The 16,121-nt window shown below is 36.6% G+C and overlaps 1 protein-coding gene across 3 annotated transcripts; it reads left to right on the plus strand.

The window, feature by feature from the left end:
- Positions 1 to 1,392: 1,392 nt before the first annotated feature.
- LOC125825284 (uncharacterized) lies at positions 1,393 to 9,000 on the plus strand. 3 transcript variants are annotated; one of them, XM_049504637.1, is made up of 12 exons: positions 1,393 to 1,553; positions 3,075 to 3,983; positions 4,023 to 5,005; positions 5,082 to 5,171; positions 5,329 to 5,793; positions 6,122 to 6,218; positions 6,312 to 6,476; positions 7,758 to 7,984; positions 8,094 to 8,184; positions 8,271 to 8,323; positions 8,403 to 8,496; positions 8,595 to 9,000. In XM_049504637.1, the coding sequence occupies exons 1-11, from the start codon at positions 1,427 to 1,429 to the stop codon at positions 8,478 to 8,480; spliced, it is 3,285 nt and encodes a 1,094-aa protein (XP_049360594.1). In that variant the 5' UTR covers positions 1,393 to 1,426; the 3' UTR covers positions 8,481 to 8,496; positions 8,595 to 9,000. The 3 variants fall into 3 exon arrangements, with proteins under 3 accessions (XP_049360594.1, XP_049360591.1, XP_049360593.1); XM_049504634.1 differs by having other exon boundaries at positions 3,075 to 5,005; XM_049504636.1 differs by having other exon boundaries at positions 3,075 to 5,005; positions 7,761 to 7,984.
- Positions 9,001 to 16,121: the final 7,121 nt, after the last annotated feature.

Raw genomic sequence — 16,121 nt, forward strand, 5'->3', positions numbered from 1 at the left:
TCCATTTTCAAAAACTAATACTCTCTCCGTCCCATATTAGATGAGAATCTTACTAAAAATATTTTTTTCATATTATTTGAGCACTTATTAAATTAGGATAGAATTAATTAATTCTTTTCCATTTTACCCCTACAATTAATATGACCATTCCTATATTGTATGTGTATTTTTTGTAACTCATTTCAATGTGCATTGATATAAACAAAGGGCAAAATGGTGAAGTCTTCCAATTTATTAATGATTTTTTAATCACCGTGTAAAGTTGGAAGTGCCCATCTAATATGGGACGGAGGGAGTATAGTTTATGTATTGTTATAAAATTAGTAAAGATTGTTATAATATATTTTGCTCATAATTGAGCTAATATAGAAACTTATGTCATTTGTCTTATTAATTTCAATTTTAAATAGCAAATAAATGTAGCGATAAGATTGAGGGTAGATATGAAACATATCTTTCTAAATTTAAGTAAAAATAAATAGAGTAGAAGTAACATTAGGGTTATCGATAGGACGATTCATTCGGTTATTTTTAAAAAAATTATATCATTCAATTTTTCGGCTATTTTATAATGTATAACCAAAATTAAAATTTTAAAATCATTCCAATCCTAATTTATGTGACAGAAGTAGTACAAAAATTAGTCTTTTTTTTGTTGTCTTGTAGATATTTTAAGTTATTATTTATTGTAAATTATAGTACTTTTTATTAAAGTTTTTAATAACATATGTTACTTTTTATGTTTGAGAGTTAAACTAACTTTTTTACATGTCTTTTAATCTTATATGTGTTTTGTCCTTTTCCATTTTTAAAAACCAATACTCTCTCCATTTTATTTTATATGTTATTTCTTTTTATAAATATATTGATTATTCCCTCTTCTTATTGGAACACATGTTGACTTGTGGTGAATACTTATTCCCTCTTCTTATATAGTAGTATGATATGATATGATTAGACCTTTGCATATTTTTTTGCCTTTCTACCAATTTAATTCTAGAAAAAAGAATAAATCACAGTTTTTTAAGACCAACAAAAATTTGAAAAATAAAAAAATCAAATCAAATAATTATAAAAGTCAAATTAATTTTCATTCGGTTCCAATTTAAATTCTTGATAAATCAAAATAAAAAAATCGAGCCAAACTTTTTAAAATGCCTGCCCTAATGAGTACAAAATAGTAAATTGATAATAAGTAATAACCATCCAAACAAAGCATTTCGTTATTTATTTGGCAAAAAATATATTTAATAAAGCAGATAGTACTAGAAAAAAAATAAAATTTCATTCAGAAAATAAATAAATAAGTAGTATTTGTGAGGGTATTCGTGTCATCTTCCATTGCCTCCGCGTTCCATTATCGACTCTACAAAACTTCACTTCATTTTTATTTTCCGTTTCCAACTTTTAATCGAATCAATCAATTATGAGAACTCGAAGTGCCGAAAAGAGGTCTGCCGGAATAAATCAAACCCCGCCGGCCGAGCCGAAGCGTACGCCGCCATCTAGGGCTAAGCAAACTAGGAACGTTGGATCCAAAAGCTCACCTGCCGGTACTCAAAAAGTTCTCTTTTTTATTTGTTTTATGTTATTTTATTGTTTTAGGGGAGGGATTATGTTAGCCTCGCAATAAAATGTGAAATTTTAGGGAAAAATTGATACTTGATTGATGTATATCTGAACTTGTTCTATGTTGAGTTCATTTTGCTTATTTGCCCCCTTTCTGCTGTATGTTTTGGGATATCTATTGGTCTTTTTTTTTTTTAATTGGGAGTTAGGGGAAGGGAAAATGGGGAGGGGCTTACAAGGTGGGGGAATGGAACCCCTCACGGACAAGGTGAAGTTGAAAGCTAGTAGCTAACCAGCTGAGCTACTAAGATTCATCCTTTATTGTCCGTTCTATTGATTCAATAAGCAATTTTTTGTTGTGTGTGAGTGTGGGGTGCACAGATATAGAAAAGTTAATATAGCTTGCCTGTTGCAAGCTTCATTGCAATAAAATGTGAAACTTTAGGGAAAAATTGATACTTGATTGATGTATATCTGAAGTCGTTCTTTGTCGAGTCTGCATGTTGTTTCATTTTTCTCATTTCCCCATTTCTGCTGTATCGTTATGCTTCAAAGGGAGTGGTGGATTAGATTTGGGGATATCCATAGGATTTTTGTTGGTCCTTTTCTTTAATTGCGGCTTAGGGGAAGGGGAAATGGGGACCAAGATTCCTCCTTTATTGGCCGTTCTACTACTTCAACAAGCATTTTTTTGGGTGGTGTGTGGGTGGGGTGCACAGATATAGAAAAGTTAATAGCTTGCCTGTTGCCATCTTCATTGCAAAAGTTCAAAGATGATTTTGTTAGTTCCAAGTGTCAACCTTTTTTTCATTTATTTATCTTTAGATGGAGGTAATGGCTTGCTAAGATTACAATATATCAAATTCCAGTTTTTTGCCTTTTCGACTTTACAAACTGTACCTGATTGAACATTACAGCGGCTTAGAGGGTGTTTTGGTGAACTTATAGAATTGATCAAACTAGCTTTCTAACTTATTTAAGCCTTTGGTATACACCCAAAGTGCTTATAAGCTAAAATCAACTAATGATTTTCCAGCTTGTAAGCAATTTTAGTTGACTGAATATTTTATCCCTATATCTTCTAAAATTCTTAAAATAATTCTCTTTCACTCCATCATTCGTTCTTCCCCTTGTACAGATACTTTTTGATTTATGATTTTTGTTAATTACTTTTAAAAGACTTATTAGTCATTGTAACAGAAAAATTGCTTATCAACACTTTTTTCACGAAATACATCAATTGCTTATTATTAGTTTCAGTGCTTCTACCTGAACACATAACTGCTTGTTTATAACATTAGTTTCAGCACTTAATGCTTATCAGCTACTTCCAATCACCAAAGCAAATGAGCTTTTAACCTCCTATATATGCTGATGAAAGCATGCAAACTATCTATTTAATTGTCTTTGGTGTGGGAGTCAGAGTCTGTTAGATACATGATTAGTTATCATGTTCTCTATTTACCCAAAGAATGTTATCATGTTCTCTATATTTTTTCATGCAGCTGAAGAAGCAAAGGCTTCAGATGCAGATGGAGCTGTTCAATCAACACCAGTAGCAAAATCTGCTTCAGGTAGGAAAACTACTCGAAGGGCTGTGAAGAAGGTGGTAAAGAAAAGTCCTGCTTCTTCTAAAACTACCTCGGATAAAACACTTATATCAGAAGATGCTGGAACGGCAATGATCGAAGATCCTGTTGAAGAGAAGGATGCGAAGGACTCAAAGGAAGATCATGGCAATGAGAAAGATGCAGCCGGATCAACGGAATGTGTCGAGGAGGGAGATACAGAGGACCCGAAGGAAGATCATGTGAAGGAGGAAGATGCACAGGAATCTATCAAGGAGGGAGATACAGAGGATACAGAGGAAGTTGATGTCAAGGAGGAAGATGCAGAGGACCCAAAGGAAGATCCTGTCAAGGAGAAAGATCTACAGGATCCCAAGGAAGACGCTGCGAAGGAGAAAGGTGCAGAGGACCTTAAGGAAGATATTGTCAAGGAGAAAGTTGCGGAGGAATCAGAAGAAAATGCTATAAAGGAGAAAGATGCAGAGGAGTCAAAGGAAGATCTTGTCATGGGGGAAGCTGCAGAGGACTCAAAGGAATATCATGTGAAGGAGAAAGATGCAGAGGACTTAAAGGAAGATATTGGTGAGGAGGAAGATGCAGAGAACTCAAAAGAAAATGCTATAAAGGAGAAAGATGCTGAGTCAAAGGAAGATCTTGTCATGGGGGAAGCTGCAGAGGACTCAAAGGAATATCCTATGGAGGAGGAAGATGCAGAGGGTTCAAAGGAAGATGTTGCGAAGGAAAAAGATGGAGAGGAGTTGAAGGAAGATCTTGTCAGGGAAGCAGATGCAGAGGACTCGAAGGAATATCTTGTGAAGGAGAAAAACGCAGAGGACTCAAAGGAAAGTGCTGTCATGGAGGAAGATGCAGAGGTCTCAAAGGAAGATCCTGCAAAGGAGGAAGATGCAGAGGACTTGAAGGAAAATCCTGTCATGGGGGAAGATGCAGAGGATTCAAAGGAAGATCCTGTTAAGGAGAAGGATGCAGAGGGCTTAAATGATGCAGGACCAACACCCATGTATGAGCCAAATAAAGAAATTGAAGAATCTTCAAATAATTTAGTGTCCACAGCTAAAGATGTTGGTGATTCTGTGGCGGAAGATCAAAATGGAAACAAGGAGGAACATGCAGGTGATGCACAGGGGGAGCCAGCTTTAAATACTTTAATGTCTCTAGATGAAGTAACTGTTGTCTATGATGTGAGATTGTCAGAAAAAATTGGCCATGATGTGAGAACTTCAGAAAATCAGGGACCTGCTGTTACATATGTCAAATCTAAGGAGCCTATTATTGAGGATATGAAATCTTCAAACAGTCAGGAACTTATTACTACAGAACTGAAATCTCAGGAGGGTGAAGGATCTAATAAAGGAAAAGAAGGACTGGAGTTGAGGGGAGAAAATGACGATGGTTCAACTCCTACAGGGGATAATGTAAATGCACAGTGTGCAGAAGATAGAATGGAGGAAGATACAGATAGGAAGATGAAAGGAAAGGATATTTCTCTTGACGAAGCTGGTGAAGATAAAATAGAGGCTTTTGCTGATCAAGAAAATAGTGAAGAATTTGTGGAAGATGATGTGCCTGAGCACTGTGAAGAAGCCGAGACGTTGGAAGATGAGCGTGCTCAATTGAATGCTCTTGCAAAGGAACGAAAGAAGAGGAGGGAGCTGGAAGTATTTGTTGGTGGGTTAGACCGTGATGCTGTGGAGGAGGATCTGAAAAGGGTGTTCCAGCATGTGGGGGAGGTTATTGATGTTCGAATGCACAGAGAGCTGTCAACAAACAAGAATAAGGGATATGCCTTCGTGAAGTTTGCAACTAAGGAGCAAGTTAGCCGTGCTTTGGCTGAAATGAGAAATCCAGTTGTATGATTTTTTTCCAATTCATGTTTGAATACATTTAGAATTGCACTATTAATCTAATTTATCCTTTTGACATCAGATTCGGGGAAAGCGATGTGGAACTTCTCCAAGTGAGGACAATGACACCTTATTCTTAGGAAATATTTGCAACACATGGACAAAGGAAGCCGTAAGTGATATAACCAATCTCTACTGAATCATGTTTCTGGATAACTCTGTTTAACTTCAACAGTGCAGGAATTTGATTCTGCAAGATTGTTAATATTCAATGTACACAAATGGGTTATTAAGTATCTCTAGTTAACTATGATATGTGGTTATGACAGGTGAGGCAAAAGCTGAAAGATTATGGTGTAGAAAGTGTTGAAAACATTAATTTGGTGGCCGATCCGAAACGTGAAGGTTTGAGTCGTGGTTTCGCGTTTCTCGAGTTCTCTTGTCACACTGATGCCATGACGGCATACAAAAGACTTCAAAGGCCTGATGTTGTTTTTGGTCACTCTGAGAGGACTGCCAAAATAGCTTTTGCTGAACCTTTACGCGATCCAGATCCAGAGGTAATGGCTCAAGTGAAGTCAGTATTTATTGATGGACTCCCTCCTTATTGGAATGAAGAACGCGTCCGTGAGAAATTCAAATGTTTTGGGGAGATCACAAGAATTACGCTAGCCAGGAATATATCAACAGCAAAGCGGAAGGATTTTGGATTTGTTGATTATGACACACATGAAGCTGCTGTTTCTTGCGTTGAGGGCGTTAATAACACAGAGCTGGGTGATGGAAATTTGAAGGTATTCTTGACTTTTATGTTGTTTGTCTGTGTTTTGCTGGCTGATGTCATACTTTATAGCTTCAGAATATACAGAATGCTTCCAGTTTGTGTATGTGGCTGAACTTCTATACATATAACCCTAATGGGTTTTCTTACTAACATATATTTTGCTCTTGAGTGGACGGTGGTCCTTGTAGAAGAGCTATAAGCTGATGTGGGACTGTTGCTATTCAGTTGTGTGTGTATTGGTTAAACATGCAAAAACCTTCCTCCTCACATAAGCGATGATTTTGATGTTATGTCTTTACTGGATTGGTGAATTCTCACAGTTTTGTTATGTTACTTAGGCAAAAGTGCGAGCCAGGCTTTCAAATCCCCAACCAAAAACTCAGGCTGTGAAAGGTGGAATATCTGGAGGGTTCCGAATTAGCCGTGGTCCCATGGGTAACTCTATCAAATTCTATATTTCTTTATAAGCTGCTCAAGAAATTTTCCTTTGTGCATGACCTAACTGCAATATGTACCTTACTTTTTTAGGAAGGGGCCTTCCGCGAGGAGGACATACTCTTGGTAGAGCTAATTTTCCGCGTGGTAGGGGCTTTCACCCTCGTGGACCTGGTCATGGTGGTAGAATGGGCTTCACTGAACATGAATTTGGTAGCCCTTACCCTCCTTTCCGTGGACGGTCAAACTTTGGACGAGGTAATGAAAATAACTAACTTTGTTCATCTTCATTAAAAATGAAATTTGCAAACTTTATACCTCTTTCTCCTTCTCCTCTGTCTCTCTCTCCCATTTATGTTGACTGGTCTTTGGGCACACACTTTGCGCGTGTACCACATATTAATGAGTACAGAATTAAATGAGTCACAGAAAGATTATTACACACTATATTTGAGTTATAAAATAAAATATCAAATAAAAAAAGTACAAGTTCCTGAAAGTAAGAAATGTTGATACTATTAAAGTATCTGAATAAAGGAAGAAACCTACCCCCGCAGAAGTCCTCAAATGCCTATTATAATTTCCGGCTTTCCCCTGAATGTCTTATTGTAATTTATGACTCTGCCTCCAATTACCAAAGTTATTGATTATCTTCTTACTTTTTTTTTGGGATTTATTAGCAGAATATACTTGATATGAAGAAATTAAATTATGAGGTTGTAGTGCCATTGCTTCTTTGGTGTCACACAATTCCTTATTATTGCAGCTTTTGGTGAGAGAGACTCTTATGCCTGGACTATACATATGTAAAAATAATTTGATAGCCAGTTTCGCTATCTCTAGATGTCTTCAATATTCAAATCACCATAATTTTATACATCCAACAACAACTGCATACCCAGTATAATCCCACAAGTGAGGCATAATTAATTTACATTCAAATTACCATAATCTTACATTTTGTACTCTTGATCAAATATATATTTATGAGTTAAAAATCTTATCTAAAAGTTTTCTAAAAGATCTAACAAGTCAAAGTTGAAATTTGAGATGATGTGATATGTTATTTTGTGAAATTTGAAGTTAACTTGGAAAAACATACAGGTATTGGATACATCTTCCAGAATAAATTCTCTAAACATTAATTAATAAGCACTTGAATATTTCAAGACTAATTTCTTATTTACATTTTGTTATATTACATTTTTGTAAATGTTATAGAAGTAGTTTAATTGAAGGGCAAAAAGGTAACTCAACTTTATGTGGGCATTTTGGTCTTCCAACTTTTTACTTTTGTTTCCTACTTTTATAATAATAAAATAATATGTTTAATGTATGTTACCTGCATAGACTAGATCAAATTCTAGGTCTTCTGATGTGGTTGACCTTAAGATAATTGTAGATCTCAGTAACCTATCTGCTTTAGCTCTTCCCATCCATTTTCCAAGTACATCACACTTTCCCCTTTTCATGTCTCCTTCCTATTTTGACTTATATATTCCACAAAATAGATCTCAGTAACATATCTTACTAATTTAGCAGGTGGGAGGTGGAATTTCAGTGGTGCTCATCCAGTAACTAGTGAGGGTCCAATGTTTGTTGATAGAATGAGTCATGGAGATAGAGGTCAAGCAGATGATGCCTTCTTTAGGAGACAACAATTTCCTATTGAAGGAAATAACCGGCCATCCATGGATAGGCACATTGAGGACCGTTTCGGTTATGATAATACTGACCATGGGTTAAAGAGGCCCTTTTCCATGACAGTAAGTTACATGAAATTTCTCTGTTGCTCCTTCCCCTGTTACCATCTTAGGTCAAAGAGCATTAGATGACTGACTGTAATAGATTACAATTGATCCTTCTACTCTGTAGGTCCCGAATCCGGATTACTTGGGGCCTAGCAGACGTCCTCGGTTTGATCATCCAGATTCTGCAAGTTCTCTTCAAGGGGATCGTTATAGAAGTATGGGGTTTATCTGCAGTTTTTTTGTTAAGCTGCTTGTTTGTTAGATCAATTATTATTTATGTATTTACTCTCTTCTATGTTAGATAATGTTCCTCCCGGTGGTGATCAATACTCACGTGGTTATTATGGCTCTGATGTGAGTATGATGTTTCACTTTATCTTTCTTGTTGTTATTAAACCCTAGTTGTGATATTTCTTTCTATGTAATCTTGCAGTATGGGAGAGGCCAACATCCATCTTTCTATGGAGGTGGTCATCCACATGGGCGTGGATATGGTCGTGGTTATTATTAGTCTTGATGAGCAGTCGGTAATTTGGATAATCGGATGCTTTATTATTCTTTATTCATACTCATCTTACCTCATATTGTTAGTCTGATTGACTTTTCTGTTACAAAACTATTTCAGGTGTCTTCAAATGGTAGAATGTTCTTCTTGACGATGGAATGAGATTTTTGTGGTGCCGTATAAAAAGGAAAGAGAAGCCGTCTTTTAACTTCTTTCCTATGCATTTAATGTTTATCTCTCTTTTTGTTTCCCCCCGCTGTAATGTTTCGCTTTCAGCTGTCCAAAGTTCCATCTTTCTTAGTTTAGATTGTGCCTGTTTTGGGGGCATCAATCCGGACATGGTATTATGTCTGTTAGATGGAGTTTGACTAGTAACGATCTCCTTCTGCTCTAGATAGAAACAGTGTTATGGGGTAGTGGATATGACTATTAAGATAAGGCAACTTTCGTACAAGCGTTCATTTTTGCTGGAATAGTTATATGTGTTGAGATCTTCATTGTGAAAGATTTATTTTTGGGTGTCTTACTATATTTAGTAGTTAGTGGTATTCACATACATGGAGAGGCAAATTTGCAGAGTCTTTCAAAATAATGATATTGGGGATATTACCTCGATGGTATTTGTGGAGATTTTATATATAGGTTCAAATATTCAGCACTATTGTTAAGGGAAAGATCCTCCTAAGGTTGACTCTTGTAAAATTCGTCATGGAGCAGTGGTAGTCATCGAGATATTTCAGCCTTTCAAGAGAAGAAGAATATCATTTGGTTTCAATTATGAACAGTATTTATGAATTGCAATGATGTATTGCCTTGGAAGGGATTTGCCTCATCATGGTGATGCATTATGAGTGACTTGTCTACTATCATGGCTTGTGGGATCACCTTTGGCTCAATGTATTCTCATGGTTGCTCTGTAACAGAAATATGATGTGGTTATAGGCCATTTTATACAACTGATGAATCTGGTGTATCTAGAGAGCCACCTAAGCTTTTATATCATATGATCCGGTTTCTCCAAGTTGAATAAAGTATTAAGAATTTTACTTTTAAAGTGTCAACAAATAAAGCGCTTGGTTGGCTTAGTGTAGATTCTATTTTTTTTTTTTTTTTTTGATGGTGGAAAAAGGGTGTATTACCATCAATATTAGGCACTGATGGTTTGGTTCTATAGAGTTTCTCTTGTACTTTTGGTAAATGGATGAATGTCCCTTCTGAAGCTTGAGATGGAAACTTCTAGCTCCCAAGATAAAGAATTTTGAACTATTCTTGGGCCTTTTCTTTTCAATGGTTGCAACAATTTATGTAGCCTTTAAGGACCGTTTTGGTTTGGGTTCTAGGAGAGATCAGATATGATCTCCACATAAAGATCAACATAAATTTATACAATTTATGGTTATAAATTGAGGAGATTTATCTCCATGTAGAGATCAACATTAGTTAAATACAATGTTTGGTAGATCCTTTTTGTTTAACTCACAAATAATACCTGCATGAGTTTTGTGATAATCTATGTATTATTTAATGTTGGGTAGAATGTGGAATAAGGATGCACTTATTAGTAGTATAGGATTAAAAATGCTAAAATGACCCAGCTAACCCTCATAATAGTAACATTTTTATTTTATTTTGTTCAAAAAGTAGACAAATATTTTTAGTCATACATTGTATACTAATATGTAATATATCAAGGTAAGCATTCAACAAGTTTTGAAGACAAGTATATTCCGTACAAAAAGTTAAGTTGAATTGTATTTTAAATTTTCAGTTTTGGTAGATGATACTGAAAATAATCTTAGGGCTTGTTTGGTTGGGGACAACTAACTGAAAATAATCTTAGGGCTTGTTTGGTTGGGGACAACTAACTGAAAATAATCTTAGGGCTTGTTTGGTTGGGGACAAGTTGTCCTAATCCCAGGATTGTTAGCCCACCCTCAATGTGGGATAAAAATAACACTACAATCTCGGGATAAGTTATCCTGCGATTTTATCCTAGTCAAAATCGCAGGATAACTTATCTTGCGATGTTTTAGACTTCCTGTTGCCTCCAGTTACTGCATTATTTCATGGAAGTAAAGAGACTAAACTTACAGCTCCTCTATCATCTACGAGGAGCCTAAAACATCAAAAATTGAATCATGATATTCTACACATGTTCCTTTACACCAAAAATGCAAAAATACCACACATTTGTACTTTATCTTCTGGATATGACTTGATTTATCTAAAATCATCTTTTGTTCATTTCTTCCCTTATTGTCCACCAAATACAGGCTGGAATGACCTTTCATCTCTCCTTTGGGCTTGAGTTAGCACATTCTCTGTTCCCACTTGCTAGAACATCTACAATGTTCCTAGCAGGGCCTGCTTCAGTATGAAGCTACTCAGCCAAGGCTTTAGGCCCCCGGCTTTTAGCAATTATAATTTTATAGTCATGTAGATTTTTTGTTTTAAAACTATTGAGTACTTTTAATATTCTTCCTTCTCATATTAATGTTGTGGTAGATCCAAAAAAAAAATCATTTAGGAATTTAAGATTAAAGTTGACATTTGTTTCCAATTATATCATTAACAATGAAGAAGATTTAAATACTGCTCAATCCTAAAAAAGAGAATCTAATAAATAGGAATAACTTAGTAAACTATACCCTATATTTATTATTTTGCTTAATGGACGCGAGGGACAGAGGGAGTAGAAAGGTAAGAAATATTTCAATTAGATATGAAGATCTTATCATTTTCCAAATGCGTATATTGCTTATAGAGTTCCTATAACAATTGTCTCGGCTGAAAAAAGTTCCTTGAAATTAAAATTGAAAAAGCCGATCATAAAACGAATTTATTTATAATTTGCATCTCAAAAAGCTATAAAAATAAAATTTAAATAAAATAAATGTATAAAATCTTTTTTTCTTGAGAATAAACTTAAGGCCTCATTTTAAAATTTTGCTTTAGGTCACGAATCATATTGAGCTGCCCCTGGTTCCTAGACATAGCCCAACTTATACCCTGAAGCTGAGAAACATTCTCCATAACTGCAAGTCACTTAACAGTGCAAAAAGAGGAGATGCAGAGTAGTCTCTAACTCCTCTCAACAAAAAAAACACACATATGTAACAGAGAGGATATCCTCTCTTACTAAGGTTATCCTGGGTGAGGACAGCAACCAGGTGAAACATGCAACCTTGTAATGTATTTTCACCTTCCTTGTCAACTTCCATGCCCACTCTTCAATTTGAAAGTTGGAAGTGTTGCACTCTTTCTAAGCAGATATGACAGTAAAATTACCTTGTCTCTCACCATCCCACCTTTAACTATTCTCAGCAGTAGAAAGATTCTTGAATTTTCCAAAACTTTTTAATAACTCTGTCAAAATCTTGATTTCCCAGTCATTAAGTGGTCTCCTGTAAATGAGGTTCAGCCCTAGGATGCTCCTAGATCAGCTACAGTTTCCCCCTGCTGTAAAGAAAGTACAAACATCTCTGGGGAACTCTGCTTCAGAGGTCCTTGGCCTAACCAATTGTTCTCCCAATATAATGTCTTCCTTCAGTTACCTATTCTGATTGAAGATTTCTCCTTGAGCACTGGCAAAAGATTTCTGATTGATTTCCAGACTGATCCTATATGAACCATTTAAGTCCATCTTCCTTCTCTCACATACTTGTGTAGAATTGCCTCTTTCCAGCTCCTCAGCTGCAAATTTCTACAACAAGCTATTATTTTGGGATTTAAGGTTCTTGATACCCAATGCCCCTTTCCTTGTGCTGCACAAGAGAATTCCATTTTACCTGATGAAACTTTTTCTTGTGACTGTTTCCTTCCCAGAAGAAGTTTCTTCTGATAGAGTCTAATTTCTTGCTCACATTAACTGGGACAGGAAATAAGGACATCAAGTAAGTAGGCATGACATCTGATACAGAGTTTATCGGAATTAGTTTACCCCCAGGGACAAATAATTACTCTTCCAAATAGATAATTTCTTCTCACATTTGCTTTTGGCTCCCAAAGGCATCCTTAGATACTCAGTAGGCAGGACACCAACTTTTCCTCCAATGATTCTGGCCAAAGAGTGTAACGGGATTACTCCTACTGGATAAAGATAAATTTTGGTCCAGTTTATGTGTAAACCAGATATATTGCTTCGAGCAAGAATAAAAATGATCCTCAGCATTCTCACTTGGTCACAAATTTGCCTCACAGAACACCATTATGTCATCTGCATATTTTAGGTGTGAAATCTTAAGAGTACTATCCACCCCTGAACTCACCTTGAAGCCCCTGACCCAATTCCTCTCCTCAGCCTTTCTAAGCAAATGATGAAGTCCTTCCATAGCAACAATGAAAATAAGGTTTCGGACACACCTTGACCATAGAAGTTTCGGACAGAAAACCTATCAGGTCCAACTTCTCCTACTTTTTCCAGTTTTAAGTTTGGGAGGTTCCTAGTTGCCCCCCCCCCCCCCCCCCCCCCAAACCCCAAACCCCAAACTAGTTCTAATACCACCTTTTGCGACCAACTGCAGTTTTAATCAAGGCAGCGTTGGTCGCATACCAATACTGTTTTGCACCTGATTTTTCTTTTCTTAATACTATTCTTATTTTCCTTTTCAAATTTTATTCCACCATCTTCTCCTCAAACCAAATCTATAGTTCACAAAATCTAAAAATCAAAGCTACCACCAAATCACCCTTATCTTCTCAAATCAGCCACCATCAAACCACCGCTAAAATTGGTCCACCAAATTACCTTTGCACAAAATCGGAATCATTGGACAGGGGTCCTTGTCGAAGAAACTGAATTGTCAAAAAGGAAGAAAGAGAACAAGAAAATAAAAGAGAAAGAAGGTGGTATGGATTAGCAGAACCTGAAGAAAGAGAAAAAAGAAAAGGGAGGTGGTGGAAGTGGCATATGATGCGGCAGGGAGAAAAAATGAAAAAAGAAACGAAAAGGGAAAGGAAAAAGAGCTAAAAAGATTAATGAAAGAAATGGTAAAACATTACTTTGGGGGGTGTCACGCCCTGAGCCTACACCCTGGACGTGGCCGGCACTCGGAGACCATTGCTGGCCCCAAGCGAACCCTTGGCCTGGCTTACTTAACTCAGCGGAAGACTTAACTCAACCAAATAAACTCATGTAATAGTTTAAATGATAACATCTTTGCCAAATTGGCAACTTCTGTCTCAAAACAAAGTCTCTGCAAATACATAGATGCGAGACTCATAAATACTGTCTGACTGTCTATGAAGCCTCTATAATACTGAGATGGATGTTGGGACAGACCCCACAACATCCTAATAATGAAAGACTAAAAGAAAATAAAAGTCCTCCAGAAAGCAAGGAGGCTCACCATTGACTCTGAGTGTTCAACTGGATCAACAAGGCGTTGGATGCTGATCCTGGTTACCTGCGTCTGCATCATAAGATGATGCAGGCCAACTGGCATCAGTACATTGAATGTACGAGTATGCAAGTTGGAATGCTAAACAACAACTTAAGCTTGAAAAGAGTAAGAAGGAACACTTACGTTGGCTCTGTACAACTCATGAATAACTGAACTCAATATAAAGCAATAAGACACATGCAATATATATATAAAGCTTGTAAAACAATGTAAACAACTTAGTTCGTTAAAGATAAAACAATAACAAACTCAACTTTACTTATATATAAAAGTAATATAACTTTTGTGGGAGATTCTCTAACCGACAACCACCACTCTGAGCCTAAGTGATGATACAACGTTTTACCTCACGTTGCCCAAGGACCATCCTATACCTTGCCGTGATATAGGACCTTACTTAACTTAGTGGATCCACTAGTCTATGCTAAAAGTATCTTAAGGAGTCATCTAAAAAGTATGATCCTTTACTACCCATGATGGCTACATGGTTTATGGAGACTTGAGTTAATATGAACTCGCATCCCCATATCGGTGCTCCATACTACTCCCAAAATATACTTGGCTCATAAGTGTTTTAAACAACTTTCTTTCTTTGATTTGAGATAATTACTCAAAGCTTAGCCCAAAGGCTCTCTTGAAATCGATGTTCCCTTTTCTTGCTCAAATGTGTAAAAACATTTATAAACTCTTAGGGAATACTTAGTTCCCTTATAACTTTTGAGAAATCAACTCAACTCTTTACTCTTTGCTTAACTTGAAAACTTGAGTCTTAAAACGAAGTTAAAACATTGTTAAAGACTCTTGAAATCTTTAAGAAACTTTGCTTTGACTTGCTTCTTAACTTCTAGATTTGACTCTTAACTTCTTTGACTTTGATCTTAACTTTCCTTGAATTGGATTATGGATTCAAGGTTCATGAACTCATGTTTATGGATGATTTCATGATGTTTAGATGTACCTTAGAGTGTTGGAATCAACTAGAAAACATAGGTACATTGCTAGGGAACAAGTATGAAAAGGTGGAGAACTGACGTCCCTGGCGCTCTGAGAGGCGTGGGGCGTGGGGCGCTAGGCCCCAAACTTCAGAGAACATGTTGGGGCGCGCTGCTGGCGCGGCTCCCCAAGGCCAAAACTTCAGACACTGCATTGGGGCGCGCTGGCTGGCGTGGCGCCCCACCCCTTTTACCCAAAAAATTTAGACTTTTCCCCTTCGTTTTTCATCTCTAAACCATCCAATCTTCCCTAGTTCTTTCCCCAAACACTTAGGGTCATTAGTACTCTCAACTTACAACAGATCTAACTCGAAAATCCACCCGGAAACACGAATCAAATCAACAAGAAACTTCAACAACACAACCAATCAAGAACTTAACGATGTCTTTCAAGAAGTTCACTTTTTAACATGTAAACAACCCAAAATCGCTGAATTGAAACAAGTTGGTGTGTGGGTGAACTAACCCATCACTAAAAGATCTCACATACCTTGTAGGGATCACCCCCGACGAATTCCACTCGAACCGCTTGGATGATCTTGGCTAATTCTGGACTTCTTCTCCCGTTCTTTCTTCCTTTCTCTCTTCTCCAAGCCCTAAGCGTATTCTAATTTTCCAAAACTGAATTAAGTTCTGTTTTTACCCCAATAAACCCCTAAAAATGAATTAGGAAATTAATTAGAGAAAAGACTAGTTTGCCCTTCCTTAAATCCGAATTTGGACTTTCCTCAATCCAACATCCCAACTTCCGAAAGGCATAGCTCACTCATACGATATCGAAATCGCGCAAACTCAGCGGCGTTATGGTCGTTTGAAAATGACTAAAACTCACTTTTCTAACTTAGACAAATTTTCCAGATTTTTCTTATTCTTTCCAAAAATAAGTATTTTCAGATTTTAAACTCTTCTAGTCGTTTCTAGGTGCGAGATGTTACAGGGGGCTTCTCCCGCGCGCTCCTATTTTCATGCAAACACTGCAAGTGCTAGGTGTCGAAGTAGTCGGGCTACTAAGCTGAAAGTGTGTAATTGAAACTTAGGGACACGTTTGAGGGGACCTTGTGTATCTTTTTTTTTTTTGTGTTGCTTTGTGGTGGGAGTTTATATTACAAGATCAACATTTGTTTTGAAGTGCAGGAAAATTTGGTTCATGATGTGAGCCTTTGGAGTTTTTGGTGCTGCTCTCTGTATTCCTCCAGTCTTTTTTTTTTTTAATTTTATAAATATGAAGGTTTCCAATTCGAGATCCATTCTGC

Source organism: Solanum verrucosum, unplaced genomic scaffold (genome assembly GCF_900185275.1).
Source record: "Solanum verrucosum unplaced genomic scaffold, falcon-dt-bn FXZP01000113.1, whole genome shotgun sequence".
Taxonomy (NCBI): Eukaryota; Viridiplantae; Streptophyta; class Magnoliopsida; order Solanales; family Solanaceae; genus Solanum; species Solanum verrucosum.

Excerpts from the sequence above, each read along its gene's own strand:
- LOC125825284 (XM_049504634.1), top strand. The coding sequence starts at position 1,427 with ATGAGAACTCGAAGTGCCGAAAAGAGGTCTGCCGGAATAAATCAAACC. Across the intron at positions 6,219-6,311 it reads AATTAGCCGTGGTCCCATGG|GAAGGGGCCTTCCGCGAGGA; the intron begins GTAACTCTATCA and ends TTACTTTTTTAG. Across the intron at positions 6,477-7,757 it reads ACGGTCAAACTTTGGACGAG|CAGGTGGGAGGTGGAATTTC; the intron begins GTAATGAAAATA and ends TTACTAATTTAG.